Source organism: Struthio camelus, chromosome 30 (assembly GCF_040807025.1).
Source record: "Struthio camelus isolate bStrCam1 chromosome 30, bStrCam1.hap1, whole genome shotgun sequence".
In the NCBI taxonomy this organism is placed as follows: Eukaryota; Metazoa; Chordata; class Aves; order Struthioniformes; family Struthionidae; genus Struthio; species Struthio camelus.
In genome coordinates, this window is record NC_090971.1 from 2,437,619 (window position 1) to 2,463,090 (window position 25,472).

A 25,472-nucleotide genomic window follows, 5' to 3' on the forward strand; every position below is an offset into this window, starting at 1 on the left:
AAGGCCTCAAAGACACGAGGCTCTACGGGGTTTAGGGGAAGTGGGTGGGTGGGTGGGTGGGGTGAAGGGGAAAAAGACCCGCACAGACACTCAGCACCCTGCCGCAGAGAGCACCCTGCACCAGCTCAACCCTTACAAGCCATCAGAGAAGCTACCCGAGTCCCTCCAAGTGCAAAGATCCATGCAAAGAGCACAGCAGCAAAGACTAGGAAAGCTGGTCACAGAGGATGTGGCATTTTATTAAGAAATATAGTACAAAAAGTGTATATACACATTGAAACCTCAACATTTGCAAACATTATCCTAAATATAAAAAGGAATACTTGCGCTTTCTGAAAAGGATCCTGTACATAAAGCTATTAGGAACTCCTTGCAATTCGGGGCACTTCAGTTCCGAATCACAGCGTGAACTGGATCCAAAACAGACTCGCCGCATGAAGTGGCAAATGCAGCTCTGCAATAAATACACACTCGAGTGCCATGGCTGGCATGGAGCAAAAAAATGACACAATAGAGGTGGGATTAGAGAAACGCTCCGATCCGGCAGAGGCTGATGAACACAGAGAACCACATCACAGGCAATCCTGCCAGGACTGAAGGGGAATTCGACAGCGGGGACAAGGAAACCCCCTCGCTGGGAGCTTTCCAGTAAGGCACTCGCAGCTTAACTCACAGGGTTTATTATTTCAGCCTAAATGAATCCCTAAATGGTATGCTGAAGATTTAGTTCACATTTACATGACTGGCAGAAGATTCCTTTTCTTGTCCCTGGACAGGATTTACATTGCCCTGCTTCCTATTTAGGATAATGGAAAGCATTTATATTCAGCTACTGCAACAACAGGGAAATATATGTCTAATCAAAGCTAAACTGCTGGTTCAATTAGCACCAAATCATCACCACCACTGAGGAGAAACAACTCAGGTTAACAATATGTGGGTCGAACTCTTGGCACAGGCAGATGGGAAGTAAATTCTAGTCAGGACTCAAAAAAAAAAAAACCCAAATCTCAGCCCAGCAAGCTTTATCTGTGCAAGGGGTCCTTCAGGCCAAACTGACTGGAGCCGGACAGCTGGATGCTTGATGCCCTTTGGGAGGACAGAAATATTAACATTTTCAGATGACTGAAAAGGGGAAAGAATTGAATTAAAACCAGAACTCCTGCATAAGTGTCCCTGGGAAATTGGTCAGGTTTCTTTTGCTCTTCCAAATACACACATGACGACAGATGCAATTCCAAGCTTGCAGATGAGCCTGAGCCAGGACGGGAAGTCAGGCTGGATGCGTGGGAGGACAGGATCGTGAGTGCTCCGCGTCAGTAACAACGCAGCATTAGGAGCAAAGCGTTTATTTAGCCTTTGACCTTTTAAAATCCTGTGCTCCTACAGTAATGGCCAGTTAAAAAAGTGCTAGGACTGAGAAGGGGTGGATAATGAAAGCTCCTACACCGCCAAGTCCAGCCCCTTGTTTCAGTGGGAGGGTGCACCAGGAAAGGTTATTTACATGCTACAAACCCACCACTTACTCCCGCCAGCAACAACAGACCTACACTGCCACATCTGATTCTGCATTGACAAGAAAACTGCTGTTCTTTGCTTAAAAACCTCCAATCCTTTCTGTGGCACAGCAGAGGATACAGGCGAGTTTAAATTCTTTCTAAATGCTGGGCATAGATCAAATACTTCTCAGTCTTTGTTCAGACCCTGTAAGCAAGTACTTCTAAAAATAAAATTAACGTGTGATTCCCCCCACAAGGCGAAGCACTAATAACACTGTCAGCTTTATTTGTTCCAATTCTATACAAGCAATCCAATTACCGTGAACGCCATGGACTTTTTTCTTCTCTTCTGAAGGGGAAGTTTGTTTCCCAGCTGAAGGGACTTTTTGCGCAACTGACCCTGGGCAGGGGAAGCATGGAAAGAAATGAGAATCAAAGTGTTGTCTAAGGCACAACACAGTATTTATACTACAGCTGCCTCAGCTGTAGAACGCTTCAAATTTACAAATAATAACCACTAACTACAGGCAAAACGTAAAATTCAAAGTTGGCAGTGTCCCTTTACATCTGTAAACATTTCTGGGTACAACAAACTAGAAGAATCTGTCTAGATTTACTTTGATACCATCTCAGACCTTCCAATACAGATTTGCAGTTCAAACAGACCTGAATGTTTGATGTGCTGGGAAACAATAGAAAATAACTTAACACATGCTTGAAGCCAGAAAGGAATACTGACTTCAGAGAACTGAAGTAATCAATAGTCAGGAACTAAGTTTCTCCAAACAGCCATTCATTCAAAATAATTATTAAAGCCTTCTTCAAAACATCTTTTGGAAAAAGATAAAAAGTTTTATAAATATAGCTACACTGGTTATAAATAAATGCACTTAAGATTTTCAAAACCAGCAAGTCTCATGAAGCTTTTACAATAACAGTTTCATAAACCTTTCTTTCCTAAAACTTGTTGGTGAACCCAACCAGTTAAACACTGTTTAATGTTGCCAAATATGTCATTTTGACAGATCCAACCTTTCTTTCAGACCAAAGTACATGGTCCAATAAAACAAAGGGTGCTGGATACGAGCACTCCAAGAACAAGACTCTTACTAAGAGTCCAGATGCAAGAGTTCCAGTGTGGGAGAGCAGCGAATGCGCGCTGTTAAACTGCAGCAAAGTCTCCCAACTGTTTGTTCGATACATGGGTGCCAGCACAAAAAAAAGGCCACAACACTTCGTCGAGAGCTGACCTGCAAAGCCTCCAGCACCGATCAGAAACCAACTGCTCTGCAGTAGTGACTAATCCATAACCTTGAAGGCTGCTTTTATGACAAAAAGCGGTTTCTTCTTGGGGTGACAAACTCATTCAGACCTGAGACTAAGTTCATAGCTTAATGAATACACAAGTCTCTGTTACATCTCAAACATCACAATATGGGCTTATCTATCAGCAAAGAAATGTAATAGAGGCAGTATCTGAACCAACATAAAACCCTATTATCTGGACACACTTGGAAACAACAGGGAAAAAAGCAACGCAAGGACCATGAAATTGAATGATTACCATGAATACTGCCAACAGTTACAAAACTAAGACAAGAAAACAATAAACTATGGGCCAGAGCAGCAATGAATTTTTATCTCTGCAAGGAGACATTTCAGAACGCCTTCAGAAAGCAGGCCAGCTGCTAGGGCCTTTGGAACTAGAAGTCATTTCTAGCCTTTGTAACCTTTTTGCAACCAACTGAACAGCTTGCATTATGGTATTTTTCTCAACTTCACTTGTTTCCCCTCATGGTTACGGAGACAGAACAATCTTTCATTATCAAGCTCCACACGAGCTTGATTCAGAGCGCTTCCGATCAGTTTCCCTGCTCTCTTGAAACGCATAATCTACAAGCCTGCAAAGAGAAAAGCATTTAGGTACTCTCTTTAGTAAAGAAGCCTGCAAAGAGTAAAAAAAAAAAAAAAAAAATACAACACTTTAGTAACAAAATCAGCTGCTTGTTAAAAAAGGTTTCAGAATATTTAAAAACTGTTTAGTAAAAAAGTCACATCTCTATCTCCAGAGACATCTAAACTCCCAAGCTGTCTTACAGCAACTGCCGTATGTTTAGTTTTGCATATATAATCAGAGTTAGCACTACTGTTCAGCACAAGAGAGTCAAACAGAACATTTGACCAAGTTTCATAAAACTGATAAGGAATTTTTTGTGATCCCTTCAGGTAGTTAAGTCTGCTGTAGAGCTGCCCAAAACTGTTCCTAAAACAATCCAAAGAGGACTAAGTGTAACATTCCCTGATATCTCGAAATGCTCAAGTTCGCACACACTCAGCCTGGGCTTTGCTCTTCCACTGAAGGTTGCCTCAATGTGAACTAGCTTCATTTCTTTGGAAAAAAAAAAAAAAAAAAACCAGAAAGAAAACCCACCAAAAAACCCATATAATTGTTCCAGTCCAATTCATTTTCTAGCTTGCTTTTAGGTGGTGAAACCCCACCATCACCACTTAAGATTTTAAAGCAAAACAAACACCCCAAGAGATCGCTTTTCTAAAGGTCAAGATCTGGTCACTCAACTTCACAGAAGGGAGCAAACATCTCAGGTCATTGCATAAAGCCTGTTTTCAGTGCTGTAATTTCAGGGCAGCTGAGAGCTAATACCAGCTACTTTGGCATTGAGGTACTTCTTTTCCACTCCCAACAATGCAGGTATTAACACCACAAAATAAGCCTTCAGGTCACTTGCTGGCTAAAATTTGTAAAAGCTTCCAATCATTCAAGGTCAAGCTTTAAAAGCACCTTTTGGTGCTGTGCTGAAAGCAGTTACATTGTGAGCTGCTGAACAAGCTTTTATCCCTGTTGATGGGACAACATAGGCAGTCCCATCACACGATCTTCCAGTTGTGCAGTGGATCTGACAATCTGACAACAGCCCTCTGCTCCCAATGCTGCCTGCTGACAGCATCTTTTATATATTAAAAAAAAATTGTTATTCTTCTTTACAAAACAAAGTCAATAACCCAGAATTAGGAGGTTACAGTTTCCACAGCAATATCGGTTGGCTGATCCATTTCCACCACAGGCATTGCAGATCCTTCTGCATCTTCCGTGGTTACCACAACCGCGTCCACCTCAGCAACCTCTTCGAGCACCGTTACTTCAGTCCCGTTAGGCTGCTGCCTAACCATGGCTGCTAGCTTAAGCCGGTATTGCTCTGCCTCTTGCTCTTTCTTCATGAGTTGGCTTCGATATTCCTGAGCCTTCCGGTTTGCTTCTTGCAACTGCTGCTGTAGCACTTCCCTTTCATCGCTGTCCTACAGAAAACAAGTCAAGAGAGCCCATGATGGGGGTGCAACAGGAAGGCGCATGCAAGTATTAGAATAGTGCACGTTTCAGGTTACAAGAGCAAAACAGTCTTAAGGCAGTGCTGTAATAAACTGAATATTGCTCGTCTCAACTGCTTGCACACTCCTTTCTAAGGCAGGAACATAAACGGGAAAGCAGGGAACAATTGTGCAGAGCATGGTACAGAGATATCCTCTGATTCAGTTGAACAGGGCGCAACTCAATTCTACGGCTTCAGCAGGCCAGCAGCCCGACACCCTTAGCGCAGTAGAGAAACACACAGGAGACAATCGCAGTCAGTTACAAACAGGAGCGTCTACCTTGTCTTCCTCCAAGTCACTGACATTTTCTTCTGCTTTTTGCTTCTTGGCTGGTGGCTCTTCTTCCTCTTCTGCATCATCACCGTCCTCAATAATAGTCTCTTCTGCAACCTGACCAGCAGGTACAGTTAAAACTGAAAAATCAAAGATGAGAAATTATACAGTGTGAGACATGCTTGGCAGAGATGTTTCCTGAAAGACCACTTTGAAATTAGCACATCTGTGTGGTTCTGGAGAAAAAGAGGAGAACTGTGGATCAGCAATGCCTAAGTCTTCCTAGAGAGGAACTCTGGAGCAGCTTTGCAGTTTTCTTCATTCAGGCCTTTGTTTTAGGCTGTCTGCCATAGGAAGCAAGCAGTTATTCCAGAGTCCCATCACCAAAACAGGGCTGGTGGAATCCAAAGTCAAAGGTTTGTATCTTAGGAAATATGTAAAGTAACGTTATCATTTTGATGGTTCAGTAACAGGCAAGACAGGTTAAACAAGAGGAATAGAAAGCTACTCTCAAAAGTTCCCAGTACAGACAGTCCTGCTGGTTAAGCTCAGAATCAGCTTTAAGCATATGCAATAGATGCAAATATGCCAGGGAACAAATGCGTTTTAAATCTGCAAACATGAGTTTTCACTTTGGGAAGCCAGTAGCAAGAATTCATCCAACGAAAGAGAAGAAATGTACCACGTGAGCTATTGAAGGTAGCTCCACCTAAACAGTTCGCCTTTTGTCTTCCTTAGACTAAGAATGGGTTACAAGCCTGGAATTATTTGGCAAATAATTCTGAATAATTAACAGGCTTTAGAAAATTGCTTTCCACTCACAAAGACTATAAACTGACAGAAGTGACGTAACCCATCCCACACTGTAACATTGTATGCATGTTACAGGAGAGCTATTTTACTTTTCAATCCTCTTCTCCCTCTCCCTCCCCCAAATATCAATTCACATAACCAAGTATCCCTAGGATATGTTACAAGAATTATAGGTAGTAGACCAGGCAGATGAATTACACCCCTCGGGGAAATAAAAATTCACTATGCAAGTGCTCTAGAACCCTGCACTGCTTTAATGGACACAATACACTACACACCTGCCTTGTAAAACTGACAGATTATGTTGCCTTAGGCAGCGTAGCTAGAGTAATGGGAGGAAAAGGTATATTTGACCTTACCGTAATGTCCCAGTAAACGTCCCAATGTCTTGTTTGGCAAGAACAATGGGGTAATTGCTAAAGGCAACAGCTTGCAGTTTCACTGGTCAAGCAGTCTGCTCCCAGACTGGGAAGACTACCACAGGGTAAAGGAACGATCTTTGCCTGGCTGCCAAGGAGACAGCAGCTAACTTTGCATTTCTCTTCCTCCTGACATTTTACAATGAGGGTGTTTGGTTTTAACACAAAGATTAAAATATTTCAGTGTAGCAGCACGGATGCGTATTAAACTACAAACAAGTCACTGTCAAGCTTTATCACTGAAGTGAATCACGTGAACTTTTTAACCCTTCCTTTTTTTAAACTTTTTTAACCCCAGCAGTAGAGCATGAACCTATTATACCACAGGGTCTGCAAGCCAAATTGTTCAAACAGCCTGCCCTGCACAGCTCAAGAAGGTTCACAGATACCAGTATCTTTTTTTCTCTTTTCTTTTTAAAGCTCAGCTCTCAGCGTTGGCTGGCAGCCTTCTGAGTTCAGCTACTCCTTACCTTGCTGTCCATCCTGCATGGTTACAATGAACGGCTGGCTGAGGCTACTCCTGGGGATGGCTGTTTGCAGGCTGCCCAGGGGAACTCCATCTGTTACAATTGTGATAACTCGCTGGCCTCCGCTGCCAACCACTTGTTGTATGGCAGAATCAACAGAATTTGCTTCCACTATTTCCTCCATGTTACCTTGAGGAATAAAGTAAGTGCCAAAAAAGTCAGTATTTCCTTTTCTCTTCCTTGAATAGAAACTGAAGCCTAGTGAAAAAGCTCAAGTATGCCAGATCAGAAGTCTGGAACACCTGCTTCGGAGAAAAAAAATCTGTAAATACAGTAAGTCTTACTGGGAAACAAACCCCACTACACCTTAGTAGAATAAGTTTTCTCAAATAAAAACATCATTTTTCACTTAATTTAATTTAATGAGATAAAGCACTAGCAACCAAGCTAATTAATTAAATTAAAAAGCTCAGTGCTGGAGGCAGCTGTTAAGCAGACCTGACTCCCCAAAGCTTCCTTAAGTGACCCTTCCCCCAACTCTAAGGGGGACAAACCACACTCAAAACACTTCGTGCCTCAAGAGCCCCATCCACACAAGCCCAACCAAACCAACCACAAGGATGCTATTTAGTTTGGCTGGATGACTGCAAACCTGTTTAGCTCTCCAGGACACTTTCTGTATGACTTACAGCTCACACAAATAATCAGGACTGCAAACAGGACTGCAAACCCTCAGCTGCATCCTGCTCCCAGTGTACACTGCAAGTACAGGAAACAGAGGGTACTTGACCTACTACGCACGCTTTGGGTGCCAGAGAGGAAAGCATTCAAGCACCAAAGGTCAAGAAATTAGTGGTGTGACACCATCAGCTTAAACAAGTCAAATTGCTCATCTCTATAGATTCAAGGAAAAATGCTTAGCTTTGGGGAAAAAAATGAAATCAAAGGTGAAAGGATTACATAAGCTTTAACTATCCAATTCCTAAATCTGAAGTTAATTAGAGGTCAAACATCACACTCTACAAACATACCATAAAAGATCATAAAAGGAAACAAAACAGAACAGGACAGCTTTCCAAAAGAAAAAGTTACCAGATCCTCAAGAGACTCAAAGCATTTGTTAAATATCAAGATTTTATAAGGACATGAAATTGAACAAACTGGCAAGCCGGGGACATAAAAAATTTCAAACAGTTTCCTTCTTAAACAAATATTTATCTACGTTTATGTATAAAAGATAAAATCCTTGTTCTGGAGTATTTTTGTAACTGCTTAGGCACGTCAAAAGCAACACGCGATGGCAGGGTCAGAACAGGACAGGCTGGATAGTAAGTATGAATAGTCGTTTCTGTCAGCAACAGCTGCTGTTTTTTGAATTTAGTTTGAGCTAGTATCAACCCACTACATCACATATATTTAACAACATCTCTTAATTACCATCAGTCAGGTCAAATCCACTCACAGGTTGCACCCAGATACCTTCAATTCCCTCCAAGTCCTGGTAAGATACCTACTAACATTATACAAACTTGGATCAGCGTCCAAACAGTTTCCCCTACCTGTAGCTCTGTTTGAGTTGGAAAGGGGGGCTGAAGCTTCAGCAAGGGCCGCAAGCGTGGCAAGCACAGAGGTCGTTGAATTGGAAAACTGCACTGTGGATACATCTGAATCACCTGCTTGGGAGAGATGAGGGCAAGCTGAAGGATTTTCGGACCTACCATGCCCTAAACAGCGAACACAGCAGCCAGCTCGTTACAATTCTGTCACCTAGTCAGACTGTAGCACAAGGTACCTGTTGGGCTCCCAGTGGTCAGTGGAAAAAGGGAAGTGGAACAGATCACGTTTCGTGAGAGGTGCCTCTCCTTTTAGCTGTAAAAGGGGTTTTGGTAATACTTTAGGACAGACAGCATCTACTCTGAATATTACAATTTAAATCAAATGTAAAACAAATATTCCTTTAAATCACTGACCGATATCAACTGAACTGATTTGCTCCAGCCTTATTGCAAAAGCTGCAGAAAGTCAGGCTGTCTGCTGGGCTAACGCCGAGCTTTGATTTGGAGACGTGGATGTTTTTTCAAGATGTAGCCATGCTGTCTGACAAAATTCACAGATGTGCTGAGGTCTGATTGCTGTAGTGTTGTGAAGTGGTTGCTATGCACATAATTACTTGGCTTTGCATCGTACTGTAACTTCCAAAATTGCAAATGCTGAAGAATATATTAAACTATTGTGAGTAAGCTGTACTACCCAAGTTCTTACTCAACTGGGAAAGTCTCCAGGTACTGTCTTCAGCATTACTTCAGAGAACAAATGTTTTATCACAAGTCAACTAACAGCGCCTTTTACTCAAATGCAAAAATCAGCTGAGTATATCACTTTATTTCAACATACCGAGCAGAGCCTCTCTCTTCCCCTCTCAGGTTTAGTAATGGAGAAGAAAAAAAAAAAAAAAAAACACACCAAGGCTGCTGCAATAGCGTATTGATTTGAGTAAGATAAACAAGTCTTCTCAGTTCCAAAACACAATGTTTCTTCCTTCAATTGACCATAGTAATTCCTATTCAAAGTCGGAGGTAATAAGAACGGAACAGGAAACTGAACTAAATGGGTGCAACCTCAGTACTTTATTCGCATGCATACAACCCACAGTTCCTCTTAAAAAATCCTGTGCTTCATTGCCAGGGTGGATTATAAGCACATAAGGATAATACAAAGGGAAGTTCATCTAGAGCTCCCCTGCCTTAACCCCGCAACCTATTCTCTCTGTCTCACTAGCTCCTTGACTTTGTGAAGGTTATGGAGGGATTTATTCCCAAAGGGCAGTCTTTCAAAAGGCCATGGGCTAGGCACATGAAAATACTGTGGGCTTAGTAACTATTTTCAGCAGTTTGTAACATTTCTAAACCAGATTTTTTCATGGCAGCTGAAGATAGTTATTCTCATTCAAAATATTTTTAAATAAACTGAAGATACTAGAAATTTAAGAGAAGCAAAAAAAAAAAAAAAATTGTACAACGGTTAAGCGACAGATTTTTGTTGTAGTGAAAACACAGCCACTGATGCCCTCTTGTGGGAAGTGAGGAAAAAACCTCCTGATGCGGCCTAGAGCAGGGGCACTCTTGACACTCATCATTTCAATGCTGATCCGCTGCTGCAGATGTTGCAAGTGTCGTGGGAGGAAAGACCCTGGGTATTTTATTTGAGTTATACGGGGACAATAAGCCATCACCTTGAGGTGGCCCTCATAAAGGCGATTAAACTGCAGGGTATACGAGGAAAGGTGCAGTGAGAGACGGGGAGCTGCAAGGCTGGTGCTGAGCTCGCTTGAGCACCACCTGCAGCTGCTCACTGATGTACCAAGGATGGATTCAGACTGGAACAGCGACCAAGGGTGACTGGCTTGCTTAATCCAGCCAAGCAAAGGTGGGGAGGGGATACAGTTGATTTCTGCATTGGAGGAATGGACACAACAGAAAAAGAACGATCTCAGCTGAAGGACAGCTTCGGCACCAGAATAAGAGGTACAAGGCAACTGCGAACACGTTTAAGCTGGAAATCAGTTTTCTGATTTGGCACAGTGTGATTCTTCAACAGCCTTTCAACAAGGCATTGGCCTCTGCGACTCCTAGCTCATTTCAAGACTGAGCTAGATACGTTTGCAATAGTGACACTGGCTGTGGCGAGGGAATCATCTGGCATACCAAAAAAAAAAACCAAAAACAAAAAAAACCACACAAGATCCTTTCTAGTCTTCCAGCCTTTACAGAAGATATTCTATGTCCATTACATCACATTTTCCTCACAGATTGAACACGAACACTTCTACTAGTTTTGCCTCTTCTAGGTTGGGATTTGTTGTCTCTGAAAAGTCCCTTGAAGCTGTGAGCAGCACTGAAAGCTTTGAGAATAAGTCTGGAGCACTGCTGAAGTCACTGTGGTCATGCACAGGCAGAGAGGTCTCAGTGGGACTGCAGAATACCAGTATTCAAGTTTTTAAAGGCACTCTAGTTAAGAGGCAAACATTCACACGCATGAACAGTCCCACTAACCAAAGAATTACTCACATGCAGAAGTGTTTGCAGGATGAAGCCAAACAGCTTCACAAAACTTGTATTTACTAGCCCCCTTGAGGCTGAAAAGAAACAACGGTTCTGATTTCCCCAAATACAGGAAAGTAACTGTAGAGTTACTAGGAAAACTGGAACTATAGGAAAAGTATTTGAAATTAGGAAAACAATTTGCAGTCAGCCTTAAGTTAAAGTGTTTTCCCCACCAAAACATGGCTTACAGAACAATGAGCACTCTAACACTCTATTTCTGTCTAACATTTGGTCCAGGTCAAATAAGGAGTAATCTACATATCCAACCAGCCTGCTTCCTCTACAAGGACTCAATATTCATACACACCAAAATATTCATTCAGCTTTTGTAGCCAATAAAGAACAAAGCAAACCATTCCTTGACTGCTGTGTAACACCAAGGATTTGGCACAGGCAATAACTCCCGTTATTCTTCTGTTGCAATCATCCAAATCCATTTTCTCAAGCTCTGTTGCTCATAACAGACCTGGAGCAGACCCACAGCTGAGCTCAGCAGAGCTTTGCCACTTACAGTGGAACCACCTCTACTTACGTCAGCTAGAAATCTGCTTTATTACCTTCAACAGCAAAAATATTTTGAGGCTAAATGTAGTAGCTCGGTGTGTTTGGCTATGTGTCACCATTCTTCCTCTACTAAACAGCAATCTGCCCTCTACTGGTAAGCAGTCGAATTAAGAGGCACATCTCCAAGAACCTGTTAGGGCAAGAACTGCATTTGAGGTTTTCCCACACAAGGTCACATAAAACCTTACCCGAAGTTGTTTTGGTGTTTGCTGAAGAAACAAGACTAGCGAGATTGAGAACCTCCCCTGATGCAAGAATAAATGGTGAGGTGACGGTCAGAGTGTTCGCAACAGGATTCGTTCGCTCTAGATGGGTGTTTACCTGATTCTGCATTGCTTCCTAGGAAAAAGAGCAGGGTTAGGCATATGTCCTTCATGCCTTCTGTGCTGAGCAGTACTTAGCATCCATGAAGCTGTTTAGAGGCAGATTATTTCTCTCTGTAGCGTGCCAACGACATCAGTACAAAAGCTCTTACAAAACTGCCACCTGAACGTGGCAACTCACACTACTGTGGCACACTAACTGTGCAAGATGCAGGACAACAGAAACCCCATTACCCACTAGGTCCTCGCACTTCCTGGTTGATTTTGAAATAAGTCATCTACCTCCCTATTTCTAGTTCTTTTTGCTAACAGAAAGTGAGTCCATCAGACACAACAGGGTTCCTCTCACTAGAGCACAGATTCACTTGGGGTGGACACCCAGATTCCCTCACTAATCTACAGGGAGAAACGAGCATTTCTAGAGAGTGAGTCATCTAGCTTATTTAGACATCTACCTTGGGATATTATGAATCACCTGCCAGAGATGATTGCTCCTTTGTGTTGACATGAAAGGGATTCTGCACACCTAGCTCAGAGATTCTGTGCTGGTGACAAGTGAACCCACAGCTGGAATTTACCAAGCCCAATGCCATGTCAGGTTGGCATATTATAAAAGTTACCTCAACGTTTCTGATCTGAGCAAAGTTTCCATAAGAAACATCTGTTCCAGTGTTTCCAGCAGTTGCATGTCCTTGCAGGTTCCTCAACCTACCTGTAACATTACCAGAGTCTCTGGATTGTTCTTGTCCAAAGCAATATCAAAAGCAGATTTATCAAACTTGCTGAAAGCATGGACATCAGCTCCGTATTTGATCAGCAACTCTACAACGTCTCGATGGTTGTGCTCTGTTGCCCAGTGTAAAGCAGTCATTTTCAGCATGTCCTTGGCATTTACATCAGCCCCATTCTGAAAGAAACATGCATGACTTGTCAGAGCATCGCCTTCCCTCAATGCAAAGCATGACTTAACATACAACAAAACCCCCTCCAAGAGCTCAGTTATATCAGTCACTGTTCTGATCTTAACCTCAGTCACTCTCACCTCAATTATTTGTAAAATGGCTTGTAAAAAAAAATTATGACAGGTGAGTAAGATGGCAGCGCCATTTTAGCAGGATGCTTCCTCCTCTACTGTGTCTTAAAGGCAGCGCCTGCATTAGCATTTCAACAGACAACAATTAACTCTGAGAGCCATTTATCACAGAATGTTTGAGGTTGGAAGGGATCTCTGGAGATCATCTAGTCCAACCTCCCTGATCAAACAGGGTCTTCTAGAGCACGTTGCGCAGGATCACATCCAGACGGCTTCTGAGTTATCTCCAGGGAAGGAGACTCCACCACCTCTCTGGGCAACCTGTGCCAGTGCTCCGTCACCCTGACAGCAAAGAAGCTTTCCCTCATGTTCAGGTGGACCTTCCTGCAGTTCAGTTTGTGCCGGTTGCCTCTTGTCCTATCACTTGGCACCACGGAGAAGAGTCTGGCCCTATCCTCTTGACACCTTCCCTTCAGATACTTGCACACATTAATAATAACCCCCCGAGTCTTCTCTTCTCCAGGCTGAGCAGGCCCAGCTCTCGCAGCCTTTCCTCATATGAGAGGAGCTCCAGCCCCTTAATCATCTCAGTAGCCCTTCACTGGACTCGCTCCAGGAGTTCCAAGCCTCTCTTGCACTGGGGAGCCCAGAATTGGACACAGTACTCCAGATGTGGCCTCACCAGGGCTGAGGAGAGGGGACCCTCGACCTGCTGGCAACACTCTGCCTCATGCAACCCCAGAATACCTTTGGCCTTCTTGGCCACAAGGGCACATTGCTGCCTCATGCTTAACTTGTTGTCCACCAGCACTCCCAGGTCCTTCTCCGTCAGCCCCCAACCTGTACTGGTACACGGGGTTATAATTCCTCCCGAGGTGCAGGACCCTGCACTTGCCTTTGTTGAACTTCAGGAGGTTCCTCTCTGCCCATCTCTCCAGCCTGTCGAGGTCCCTCTAAATGGCAGCACAGCCTTCTGGTGTATCAGCCACTCCTCCCAGTTTTGTATCATCAGCAAACTTGCTGAGGAAGCATTCTGTCCCTTTAGATGAGCATTAAGAGTTCTACCTAACTCACTAGGCTTACCCTAATCAGCAATTCTACAATATGAGTGTGTCCGTCTGCTGCAGCCATGTGTAACGGAGTCCTGTCCACTTTAGTTCGGGCATCTCTGCTAACACCAGCTCGAAGCAGCACTTCTGCTGTTGAATAGTGGCCATACTGGGCAGCAAGGTGAAGAGGCGATGTCCCAAGCTGCATGTTAATTTAGAAGAGTTACCGTCAGTTCACAGCAAGAGAGGATAGGCAAAGCAGTTACAGTTACCATGTGTACGCTCAGCAGTTTTAAAGAACTAGAATGACTAGGCTTCTGGAAGAAAGGCATATCAGCTTTTCTCTTTACTCAGAAATAGGCAGTTGTACATCCAGTACTTTTCCTGATGGACTTAAGCCTTTATGGATATTTATCTTATCTGATATCTTGACGATCAAACACGCGTTTACTTTCTCCACTGTGCCATTCACTTATCACTGAGCATCAGTGCGCTTCTTTCCAGGATAAAAGCAGAACAGCTCTTCCTTTTCTATACCATGACAGATCATTTAATTACTATGTAGATAAGGACAGTATTAAAATATGCCTAGGCTCTGCTTCCTCCTGATACAGACAATTGCACGCATAGGTTTGGGAAATGAAGAACAGACTGATGAGACAGGAAACTAAGACAACTGGTGACAGAAAATACCTGCTGGTGGCATATTCACTGTTGTCAGGTTCCCCCTTTTTCCAATTGGGATTCTTCATTTTCATTAAAGCTTTCATTTCCTTTCCTACCCAGGATGGGCTGGTTTGTTTTTATTTATTTATTTTTTAAATAAAGATGACTTCCTTGACAGAGAAAGGTTTAACCAATTTAATAAAGCATTCTTAAAGAACTTCCTAGTACTAGAAGGCTTAGCAATTCTTCCAATTCAATTTCACTCACAAATTATCTTAGCTTCTGGAAACCGAACCTCCTAAAGCATCAAAACCTAAGTACACTGCTATCTGGGATAGCACATTAAGTAAGAGTGCAACATCAAGCACTTCGGTAGAGATCAATCTGTCCATCAATGTAAATTCACCTCTGCCTGAGGAAGGTCTTAGCATTTAAAGTGCTTCATCTGGAACAACTCTGCACTGTCACAGAAACGCAAAGATGCATATCTGTCAATCCACATTTTTCTTTTTCTTTTTTTTTTTTTTTTTTTTAACTGCCCAAATTTCCAATCATATCCTTTAGGTTCCGTACCAAAGAGTACACATGCAACCCATTTGGGAAAGAATACTAAGAGATGGTACCTCAAAGAAATATTTTCTAAACAAATAACAAATCCCCAAGAATAGTTTAAACATTGTGCAACAGCCCCTGGCAGAAAAACGTCTCTATTTCTCCAACGTACCCAGTCAGTGGTGAAAGGAGCACCGTTTGCCATCAGCGTTCGCACTTCGTCATCTTGGCCTTTGCGAGCTGCTTCTAGCAACCTCTTCCCTAAGTCCACTAAGGACATCTTTACACATGGGAATGAGTATTTGCCGAAAGCTGATTTACCAGGTGATAAATGCAGGATATGCAAAAAAAGAAAGTGAGGCATAGACATTTAAAAAGCATGGTATAACTAACATCCAAAGGCTTGTCTGACTAGCAGACCCACTACCTTCCCATACAGAGCTAGGCCCAACACAGTCAATAAACAGACTCCAATATTTGTCATACTTTCTTGTTGCAAGCCTCGAAACACCAAGAGAAGGCAACAGACCAGCTAAGCCTGCAACCAGATCAGATAGCACAAGACACCAGGGCTCCTGCGTGACCCCGCTTACCTCAACAGGGCCTTGTATGAACACAAAGACTTGCCCATGTGGCTCCAGTTCCAAGAGCAGAACCTATAAAAGCAATGGTAAAGCTGTCCACATTTATTGTGCAACATCATTTTGATTTTTAAAGCATTTTAAGAACATAGTTTCCTCTCCAAGGTGCTCCTTCCGCCCCCAGCACTAGCAGCTAAGCATGGGGGAAGCATCCCTGTTCTCTACTGGCAGAGGATGCAACAAACCTTGAGAACTCTAGTGACTTGTCCAAGGTCATAAAGGGAAGCAGAACCTACGAGTTCCCATTTTGGGTCAATCTACTAGACAATAGTGCCTCTATTCCGAACGACGTCAAACATAATTATAATTATTATGGTACTATAGGGAACTATAGTATTTTTGTCCATGACAGGGTTACACTGGTATGCCAGTCCTATGAAAAAATGACTTTAAATTCTATACATTAACTCCCTCACAACATTCTTTAAAATGAACGTCTGTGCACATGGGTACTGTGCCATGTAGTTTAACAGTGATTCCAAGAGGAATGAATTTGTCTTTTAGTTTCCTTTAACTATAATTCTAGAAAATAGTCAAAAAGCTCTAAGAGAGGGCCCAATCTCTTTAATGAGGAAATATCTCACCATGTCCTCAGTGACACGCTATAACCAGTAATCAGCAACACAAGCCCTGTAAAGTAAAACCAAATAGCAAACCCACCCTAAATCTCATCAGGCAATATTGCCCTTAACAATTCTTCCCTCCCAAAGCACATCTCATTCTATAAGGCTATTTTAAAATCGTAGCTTTTTCCAACTGTGGTGGTTTTTCCAAGTGTGCAGTTATTATATGCAGCCCCTGATTCATAAAATTCAGGAACCCAGCAATTTTTAGTTCACTGTGCTAAAGACACGATGCTTATGGAAATAAACCGCTGAGGAAAAGCCCAATGCTATTTCCAGTTCATACAACACGTGTGATAACATAAAAGCAGCATTTCAAATAAGTTCCATTATCACAGCACAGCTCCTGACAGGCATCAAACACCTAATGCAGCAAACTTGGGTCCTCCAGGAAACTCTGCAGAGGGAGGATCTCTCGAAGGGCAAACAGCCCAAAACAGTTACTCACTCATGCAGAACTTACTCCACAATCAGAAGCCTCTATGCATTTAATATCTATGCATTTGACTGCCACAGTCCTTGTGCCCTGTGGGACTTTCAGGTTTTTTTGTCTCAGTTCTGGGCAGGTCAGATATTACTTTTTAAAATGCTCCTTCTCATCACTCACGTTAAAAACACTTGTACCTAACCTTCCAGGCATAAGTAGTTCCACTGACGTCAGTGTTCATAAAGTGAATCACAAGCCTACATATTTGCAAGACTGGGGTTTAACACTGTGGGTGTGCTTAGAAAAAGAAAGGAGAAACTGGATCATTAATGAAAAACATCAGCTTCTCTGCTCTTATTAAACTGAAGCACTGCTACTTATTAATGGCTTTCTGGAGCCCTCACTTTATACCTCCGCTCTCTTCCCGGCTTGGTGCTTTCAGGGAAGATTTAAGTCTGAGGCTCCCTCTCTCTTTTTAAGTTATTTACAGTATTCAGTTTGGACAACTGCTGACAAGTTCCTTGTTTGCCCCCGCCCCCCCAGCACAGCCACCTTCCCTTCACTGTATGTCAAAAGTTAAAGCAAAGGATACACCTCTCAAAAAGAGTAAATTCCCTCTTAACAGACAGCTCGCAATCAGAAGCCCCTGAAGCTTGGCAGACCTAACCTAAAACAGGAAAGGCCACCCCAACAGGCACTTCACTCTCTGCCCCACAAGGAAAAGCTCTCTTCTCACCACCAGCACTCAGATTTTCCCGAGAGGGGACTGCCCCCTAGCTCGACCAGGGAAACGATCCGAAGAGGCCACCCTCTGCTCCCAAGACAGGGGATCCCTGTGCTCCGCGATCCTGTCCCCTCCATCTGTCCGAACAACCCTTTAACCTTCCCCTACTTCACGTGGGGCCCCTCTGAGAAAAAGAGACTGCCTGTCCCAGATTGATACGGCCACACGTGCAACCCCACACCACTTCCACTTTTAGAAACACGCACCCTTCACCTCTCCGGACGCCACCCCCCCCTTACCAAGGGACCCCCTTCACCTCCAGCATGGGAAATACCTAAACTACTTCCCCAAAGCTATTTCCCTGAGCCCCCCTCCCTGTTGGGGATAGGAGCCCTTCTCCTCTCAGATCCCCGCTAAACAAACACCCCACACATCTCAGAGATGGGGCCTTCCACTCCCCCAAACTCCCTCTGCCCAAAGTCGGGACCCTCCTTTCTATGCCAGAAATCCCCCTGAAAACGAGCCATCTCCGCCAGATACACAGCCAGGACCCCCTTTTCAGGGCGCCTCTTTTGTTTCCCCCCCCCCAGACACCCCCAACTCACCTCCATCTCCGGAGCGGAGCCTCCTCTCCACGCCCCCCCTAGGAACACCCCAAGAGGAACCCCCAAAACACTCCCCATATCACCCCTTTCACTGGGGGAGCGTCTCCAAACCAGCCCCAAATATCACCCCTTCGGAGGGGCCCCCCATCTCCCCCACAAGCAGCCCCTCAACGCCACCCCTCACGGGGGGGGGGTCTCACCCCCCAGACAGCCCCCAACACCGCCCCTCACGGGGGGGTCCCTCTCTACCACCCCCCGGCGCCCCGACCCCACTCACGCGCCGGCTCGGGCCCCCCCAAGCGCGCGGCCGTTCCCGGCGCGCCGCACCACCACCCCCCCGCCTCCCCGCAGCTCTTCCCGCCCCTCCCGCCGCGGCTCCACAAAATGGCCGACCCGGAAGCGAGGCGGCGGAAGGATACCACAACTGAGGCCGTCCCTCCGCGGCGTGAAGGGCGAGCGGTAGCGGGACAGGGTCTCGCTCCGCTCTGCCACGAAGAACCCAGGGCGGGTTTGGAGGGATTCCTCTTTTCCTGTCTCCCTCCCCGCCCACAGCCCTGCAGGAGGGACGGCGACGCCACCGGGTAATGAAGGGGGAGCTCGAAAGGGGGAGTAGGTCTCCAGCGGAGGGATACGAGGCAGTACGGCGTAATGATACGCTTTTGGAGTGATGCGCCCGGATTTAGTCCCGGCTGAGGCGATTAGGCGCCAAGTATAAAAGGGGCGACGGCGGCAGCTGGCGCCCGGCGGCCATGGTGCCCCCTGGAGGCGGTGTGTTGTGCCTTACCTTGGTGTGCTCTCGTTTCCAAGGGCCTTTGACTCCTGGCTGCATAAACATATATTTATATATGCCTTTATATTTATGTGTGCTTCTGTTCCCTTTCTTGTGAAGGGGGTCCCCTCGGGCAGGAGGAGCCCTAGGCCACGCTGCCTCCTGCTTTTTGTGGTGACTTCCCCCCACCATTAGGCCCCCAGGTGCCTGTTTTATGTAGATATGAGATGCTCGTGTCTTTTTTTTCCCCCCTTGCATTTGCTGTAGGCGCTGAGGGCCTGTTAGTTTGGGCCCAACGTTGCCAGGAAGAGCTTATTTTGCTTGAACGGAGTGCCCTTTCAGTCGCTAGGAAGAGCGAGTGTAAGTGCAAGTACATCTGCAACAGCCCTCGGATTCTTTTTTGCTTTCTAATTAGGACTGGCAATAAAATTCCTCCTCCTTACTGGCCTGTCTGCCCTTAGTGTCCCGAGGATTGTGGCCCTGCCAAGCCTGTGGAAGGGACGGACAGAGGTGCCTCTGTGCCAGCTGTGCTGGAGGAATCGCTTTTTCCATGTTTTTTCCCACCTTAGAGTTTTCATGTTTAGGATCGCTGGTGTTTAAGCTGCAATAACAAGACCGCTGTACCTGCGAGCTTCCTGCAAAGGATGTTTTAATGTGCCATTAAAAAGGCTTTGGGGGGGGGGGAAAGTCTTACGAAGCAGAGAATTTTGATGGGAGTAAATCCATGGAGCCAGTTGAATGGGAATGGAGAAAACTGAGAGTCCGGGGGGAAATTAAAATAACCCGTTTGGTTCCTGGTGTAGTTTTTCCACGCTCTTGAACCCTCTAAATGGTAGCTGGCACGAGGTGAGTAAAGACACTTTATTTTGCTTCCCCCCTTTTTACAAAAGAGCGAGGAGAAAGATGATTTTATGTGGAGCTGTGGAAAAAAGTGAAAATCTTTTGTTTGGAGAGGCTCAGGAATGCCAGGTGTTTAAAGGCACAGCGAAAACACCCTGTCAGAAAACACTCAGCTGTAAAACGCTGGGTTGGAAAGGCTCAAACCCCTGGTGAAATGCTCACAAGAGCAAATATTCAGCTCCCTGTGGCTGGGAAATTTTTTATTAACTGTTTTTAAAGGCAGCAGACTTAAGCGGCAGTGACAGATTGCCAGGTAGAGCAACTGTTTACGGTCTGGGGCCTTGGGCTAAGCGGGGACACTTTGAAATATTGGGGAGGGAAAAGAAGAAGGGAAAAAAAAAACAACCCACCTTTCCTGGGGGCAGTCAAGGGTGGGTGGCATGAGAGTACTGCAGCAGCTGGAGGCCAGAAAACCTGTCTGTGAAAGCAAATTAAGTGTCCTTTGTCCATGTGTTTTTGGTTTGGGGTTTTTGTTTGTTTGTTTTTTTCCAGCTGGGGATAACGCAAAAACTAGACGCTACATACGGCTGGACACAAATGCCGGGACTCACACGGGAGCTGTGTGTCACCCAGGATCCAACCCATTTGGTGATCCAGGGAGGAACTGCACATGATGCAAGGTGCCGAGGTGTGGACACGACTGAGGCCAGAGGGAAAAAACACGCTCAAATTCAGCTCCTTGATAACAGGTTATCAGGGTCCAGCAGACACTCACTTATCCAGCCTATTGATACGGGCTCAACCAGGACAGCCCTGCGGGGAGTATAAGTGTGATCGTGCAGATGTCTAGCTCATTTTGTGAGCTTCCGCGGGAGAAATTCCCGAACAAAAACAAATTACTGAAAGTCCCTCCCTGGGATAACTGGACAAGCAGCACAAAGTGCCCAAAAACTGGGACCCGACCCACAGCTTCCAGCTATTGATCAGCCCTGGCCCGCAACCACTGCCCACAGGTGAGACGCTGGAGCTAGACTGCAATCGTGTTTTGCCAATGGTAAACATGGCTTGGTCAAAATCCAGGTGTTTGAGGGAAACCTGTACATTTCAGTGACATTTCATTTGAAAGAAAGAATAATTACTGGAGTGGAGCCACCCCATAAAGCCACGTGTTCCGCTTCGGCCTCCTTGGAGCAGGATGTTTCAATTTTTGATTTGAAAGGGCTTTTTCATTGCTATGCATGCAAATGTGTGCATATATGCCCAACTCTAGAAATATATTACGGTGGGTTCTTTTAGCATTGGTTTGAAACAAAATACTTTGGGCTGGCCCAAAGTAAGATCTTACTTTTTCATAGGTGATTTCCAAAGTCTAATTTCTTTCTTTTTTATTCTTGCTTTTTTTTTTCTTTTTGTGTGTGTGTCTGTACATGGGGTCAAAATAGCTAAATATCCTAGGGAAAGTGAAAAATCCTGTTCCTCCAGAGCCCTCTTACACACACACAGTATTGATCTAGACCACTCTACCAGGTGCAGGGGGCACAGAAATAGGCCTTTTATTTAGCATCCTCTTCAGTTTTCAGCATCCCAACCAAAAAAACAAACATTACATCCAAGGCTACATGTTCTCATTTCAGTTTTCAGTTCACATTTAAAAAGACTTCAACCAATTTAATGGCAAATTACAGAAAGAGCTGGATTCTAGTCTATATGGATTTTTAAGCGTCCACAGGAATGTGTATTTTTTTTAACAATTTTATTTAAAGTTTCATAATAAATACTTCTGTGGTTTCCACAGCTTGGGACACAGAAATCAAACAGCTCTGCATAGGAGAGTTTACATTTTTCACCTCTGGTTTAAAATAGGTGATTTAAAGTTAGCAGGCTGGATAATTTCTGGAGATTACAGGAGAGCTGCCTTTTTTTTTTTTTTTTAATGGAGTGACGTTGTTTCCAATATTTGCCTCTTTTTGGAGCCTTGCAGCTGCTCAGGCTGCCTCAGCCTCCTGCTGGCCACCTACCCCCTCACTCCTAGGACGGTTTTGAGATGTTTCACATCACAACTTTACCGATATCCATCACAGTTTCACAAACTGGCCCCTGGAACCAAATCTAAGCCAGAAAGCACATTCTGGATGACAAACTTGACAGGTTGGCTCACCCCAGAAAACAATATTGGGGAAAAAACTGTGTAAAAGCCAGAATGATTCAGTGCCCGTCTGTCCTCAGTCTCCCCCCACCCCTGGCCAATTTGAAATGACACTGAGAAATAGACCTCAGCCTGTTGAGAACCCAGGTTAAAACCTCCCCCAAACAAAACACAGCATCTGGACAAGATTTCGATTTGAACAAATGCAGCATTTTTGGTTGCTATTTTGAAAGGGGCTGATATTTGGGCAGGGAACTGGAAACATTTTCATTTCAGGGTGACATCAAATTAATTCTCCTTTCTATCTTTCAGCTCAGCCTATTACCTGTCCGGCCCTGCTGGCTGGCTGTGACCAGGACAGCCCACAATTCACCCCAGCTGCTCTCCAAGTCAGGAGTCATGCATGGGCTAAGGTAAGTAGGGGATAATAAAGGGAGAAAATCAAATCCAGTGTGGTGAACACCCAACCATAACCCTATCAATTGTCCACAAATAAGGCTGGAGCATTTCCATGCTTCGGCTGTTGCGTATTTACCCTCTGCCCCCCTGTTTCTCCTGGCTGGGCTCAGGCCGCCAGGCTCAAAGGGATATTTCTTTTCAAGAAAGAGACTTGGCTCATGCGCCTAGACCAGCACACATCTCTGCCTCTTCCACCTTGTTTATCCCAAGGGGAAGGTCAGGGAATGAATTAGCATTTGGAGAAACTGGGCCAGGGGGGCACAGAGCCTCACAGGTCTCTGTGTGTCCCTGGGAGAGGAGCACAGATGATGCCGTCTGCAAAGCAAAGACGGTTCCCATCAGTTAATGGAGGTCCACGCTACTCCCTTTGCACAGATGAGTTTCTTAAAATAGCACAAGAGGAATGAGCTGAAACGCAGCCCCTCCCACCGTGACAGCACGATCCCAGAGCTCAGAGACACACGTGGTCATGGGGTGCAGGCTGTGCACGGACACCTCCCCACATGTCCTGCGCCCTGTGGCATGGGCACAGGAGGCAGTGGGGTGGCTGTTTTTGCCCCTTCCCCTCACATTTGCCCCCAGCTGTGTTAGCCCCTGTTTGCACTATCATGGAATTTCCAGCACTGCTGCAGGAAGGGAAGAAAATAGGGGACAGGTGGAGACAGAGGTTGATACTATCAATTGCCAACAGGGCTGGGGTGAACCACTTAGTTAATTTGCAGTGTCAAAAACTGTCTGGAAAGAAGAAAACAACCCCCAAACTGACAATGTACAGAACTAAAAAAAACAAATCCTTGCATGCCTAGCAGACAGAGAGAGAGAGAGGGCAGGGAGGCAGGGGGAGGGGAAGGAGGGCTTCAAATTAGATCAAAATCTAACGAGCTAATGCTAGCGATGGGAGCTCTCCAGAAGTTAAAGCTGTTGAACTGCAGAAGACTGTCCTCTTCTTCGGAGCTGTCCTGGCTGTCCTGTTTCCGCTCCCCGGTGAACTTGCCCAGCCCTCCCTTGGGTTTGTAGAGGGTCACGTCGCTGAGCCCCAGCCCCTCCAGCTCCGCCACGTCCAGCCGTGGGATTGGCATCCTCCAGTAGATGAAGGAGTCGTACTGGCTGCTGATGGTGTCCAGCATTTTCAGGCTGTGAAGGGGAAGGGGGCGAGGGGAGAGAATAAGAAACACTCAGGCCTTACGATGGGATTTGACCAAGTCCCACAGGACTCCCCCAAAATATTGATGGGGCAGGTGAGTGTGGTTTCATGGCTGAGGGGAGATTTGGTTCTGGGCTTGGACTAAATGGAGATTTGAGCAATCTGCCACTGATCCTGTTTGGGTCTTGGTCACAGCCCTTCATTGAGCTTTACTATGGACGTGCATACAGGAGGGCTTGTCATTTTGTGCCTCAGTTTCCCCATCTGCACAAAGGGAAGCCTCTCAGTGGACTTGGAAATGGAGGGCTAGCCCCTTCCCAACCAAAGCTCCTGCCTTGAATACAGGACACCGTGCTGCTTGCGGAGTGCAAAGGAGGGTTTCAGCAAGGATCAAAGAAGGGCTGTCACTGATGGATTGATCGTGCTGCAGCACACGAGTGGGGCGGACAGAAAATGGGAACAAAATGAACCATTTCTGTGACAAACCATGCAAGAGGGTCCTGCCCTTTCCCCAAGCTGCAGCCGCCATGGGTCAGCCCGTGCCCATGCCTGCTTAGCGTGCGCAATGCCCGCAACCGCCCCCCTCTGCGCCCCAGGGGAGAGTGACTGAATCGTCTAGAAGAGCCTGGAAGAAACCTTGCTCGGCGTTTCCACCCAACCCTACCCACCCTGCCGGCCACTGGGTCGTCCAGCACCACCATGCCGCAGAGTGCCTCCCGCAACCCCACCCCGATTGCGGAGAATTGGGTAACAGCGGGAGGAGATTTGTTCAGCTTTGCCTCCGGCGCGGCTGCTTCTCCGGAGCTGAGTCACGGCAGTGCTGACTAGCTTTTCCCTGGCAGAATTGTCATTCACCTCCTCGCAGTTGGCAACAGAGACCGTTTCATGGAGCCCAGCCAGTGGAAAGAAATAAACCCAACTAACCCTAAATATCTTCCTTTTCCCGTTGGTTTCCCCTTTTTAAGTGCTGGGAATCTGAATCCCAAGGGATGATTTAGGCATCCCTTGAATCGAGCCCTCCCTCGCTCCCCCGTCCATGCAGCAAGGGGTGACGAGCGTCTAAATTTAAGATTCCCAAAGTGACACCAAGGCTATGAAAGGCTCCTGTGTCATCCCCTGGGTAAAATGAGCTACTGTGTGTTTTTAAATAGCCTCCTCCTCAGGGGTATATTTCCGGGTATCTTTTGGCACAATGACAGATTCAAAAGTAACAGATCATTTGCCCCGCTGCTCCCTTTGGTAGGATCTCGGACAATGGATTTTACAGTTTCAAAGGGGAAAAGGGAGTCTAAAGACAAGACATAAAAATTAAAGATGGATTTGGAAAAGGCAATTGATGCATGAGAGAGTATCCTACGTTGCGTGTGGCCCCCAGAGAAAGCAGCTTGCCTTGGGTGCTGCACAGTGCAGTTGGGGTGAAAAAGAGACCTTTATTCACCTAATCTCTGCCAGCCCTCGCTCACTGCTGTGAACTCTCCCCTTTCTCCCCCGCCTCAAAAATCCAGACTTGCCAATCCCCCACCCCATCCTTCCAGGGCAAAATCTTTTTTTTTTTTTTTTTGTAAAAAGCATCCCATTGCTTTTCTTCCCCCGGCATCCTCCCAGCCCCTTACCTGTCCGAAGAACTAGGGGCTCGGAGGATGGAGTGGTTCTTTGTGCTCACCGGCGCCACGGCTCGGCTTTTGTCTGCTGGCGTTGCCGGTCTGCAATGCAGCCCCTCGAAGCGGGCTGGCGAACTCCCCTTCGTGGGGGGGGGGGGCCGGTGGGCAGATGACTCAGCTGCTCCCGCACGCGCCGTCACCAGTTCTGCGCAAGACGGGAAGGGGGAGAAGGTTTTCCCAGCCTTTTTGGAGCGGTGGGATGAAAATGTTCTGGCAGGCCCCAAAGCGAGCTGCTGAGATAGGGCTGCGATGCAGCCTTGCTGCTGGTGTAAATGCATTAAAAAT

General features: G+C 45.6%; 2 protein-coding genes and 1 long non-coding RNA gene across 13 annotated transcripts; 1 reads left to right on the forward strand and 2 right to left on the reverse strand.

The window, feature by feature from the left end:
- Positions 1 to 218: 218 nt before the first annotated feature.
- GABPB2 (GA binding protein transcription factor subunit beta 2) lies at positions 219 to 18,754 on the reverse strand. Of its 11 annotated transcripts, none has more exons than XM_068922585.1 (11): positions 18,588 to 18,754; positions 16,374 to 16,419; positions 15,742 to 15,804; positions 15,321 to 15,460; positions 13,965 to 14,132; positions 12,561 to 12,755; positions 11,714 to 11,864; positions 8,418 to 8,531; positions 6,862 to 7,047; positions 5,166 to 5,299; positions 219 to 4,814 (listed from the first exon to the last, which is right to left on the reverse strand). In XM_068922585.1, the coding sequence occupies exons 4-11, from the start codon at positions 15,426 to 15,428 to the stop codon at positions 4,527 to 4,529; spliced, it is 1,344 nt and encodes a 447-aa protein (XP_068778686.1). In that variant the 5' UTR covers positions 15,429 to 15,460; positions 15,742 to 15,804; positions 16,374 to 16,419; positions 18,588 to 18,754; the 3' UTR covers positions 219 to 4,526. The 11 variants fall into 11 exon arrangements, with proteins under 11 accessions (XP_068778686.1, XP_068778684.1, XP_068778680.1 ...); XM_068922583.1 differs by lacking the exon at positions 18,588 to 18,754 and adding an exon at positions 18,169 to 18,471; XM_068922579.1 differs by lacking the exon at positions 18,588 to 18,754 and adding an exon at positions 18,169 to 18,267 and having other exon boundaries at positions 8,418 to 8,534.
- On the forward strand, positions 18,609 to 22,580 carry LOC138062965 (uncharacterized). The gene is made up of 3 exons (XR_011136653.1): positions 18,609 to 18,749; positions 20,330 to 20,790; positions 22,236 to 22,580. It is a non-coding gene; the product is annotated as an uncharacterized lncRNA (long non-coding RNA).
- Positions 21,306 to 25,465, reverse strand: MLLT11 (MLLT11 transcription factor 7 cofactor). Its single transcript, XM_009667715.2, has 2 exons — positions 25,140 to 25,465; positions 21,306 to 23,516 (listed from the first exon to the last, which is right to left on the reverse strand). Exons 1-2 carry the CDS (start codon positions 25,463 to 25,465, stop codon positions 23,240 to 23,242), a joined length of 603 nt encoding a protein of 200 aa, XP_009666010.2. The 3' UTR covers positions 21,306 to 23,239.
- Positions 25,466 to 25,472: the final 7 nt, after the last annotated feature.

Bases quoted from the DNA above. Each gene is read 5' to 3' on its own strand.
- GABPB2 (XM_068922581.1), bottom strand. From the start codon at position 15,428: ATGTCCTTAGTGGACTTAGGGAAGAGGTTGCTAGAAGCAGCTCGCAAA. The intron at 11,865-12,560 runs GTAGGTTGAGGA...TCTTTTTCCTAG, and splicing joins AGACTCTGGTAATGTTACAG to GAAGCAATGCAGAATCAGGT. The intron at 4,815-5,165 runs GTAGACGCTCCT...TGTTTTCTGTAG, and splicing joins GTGACTTGGAGGAAGACAAG to GACAGCGATGAAAGGGAAGT.
- MLLT11 (XM_009667715.2), bottom strand. From the start codon at position 25,465: ATGCATTTACACCAGCAGCAAGGCTGCATCGCAGCCCTATCTCAGCAG. The intron at 23,517-25,139 runs GTAAGGGGCTGG...TCCCCTTCACAG, and splicing joins GCCCCTAGTTCTTCGGACAG to CCTGAAAATGCTGGACACCA.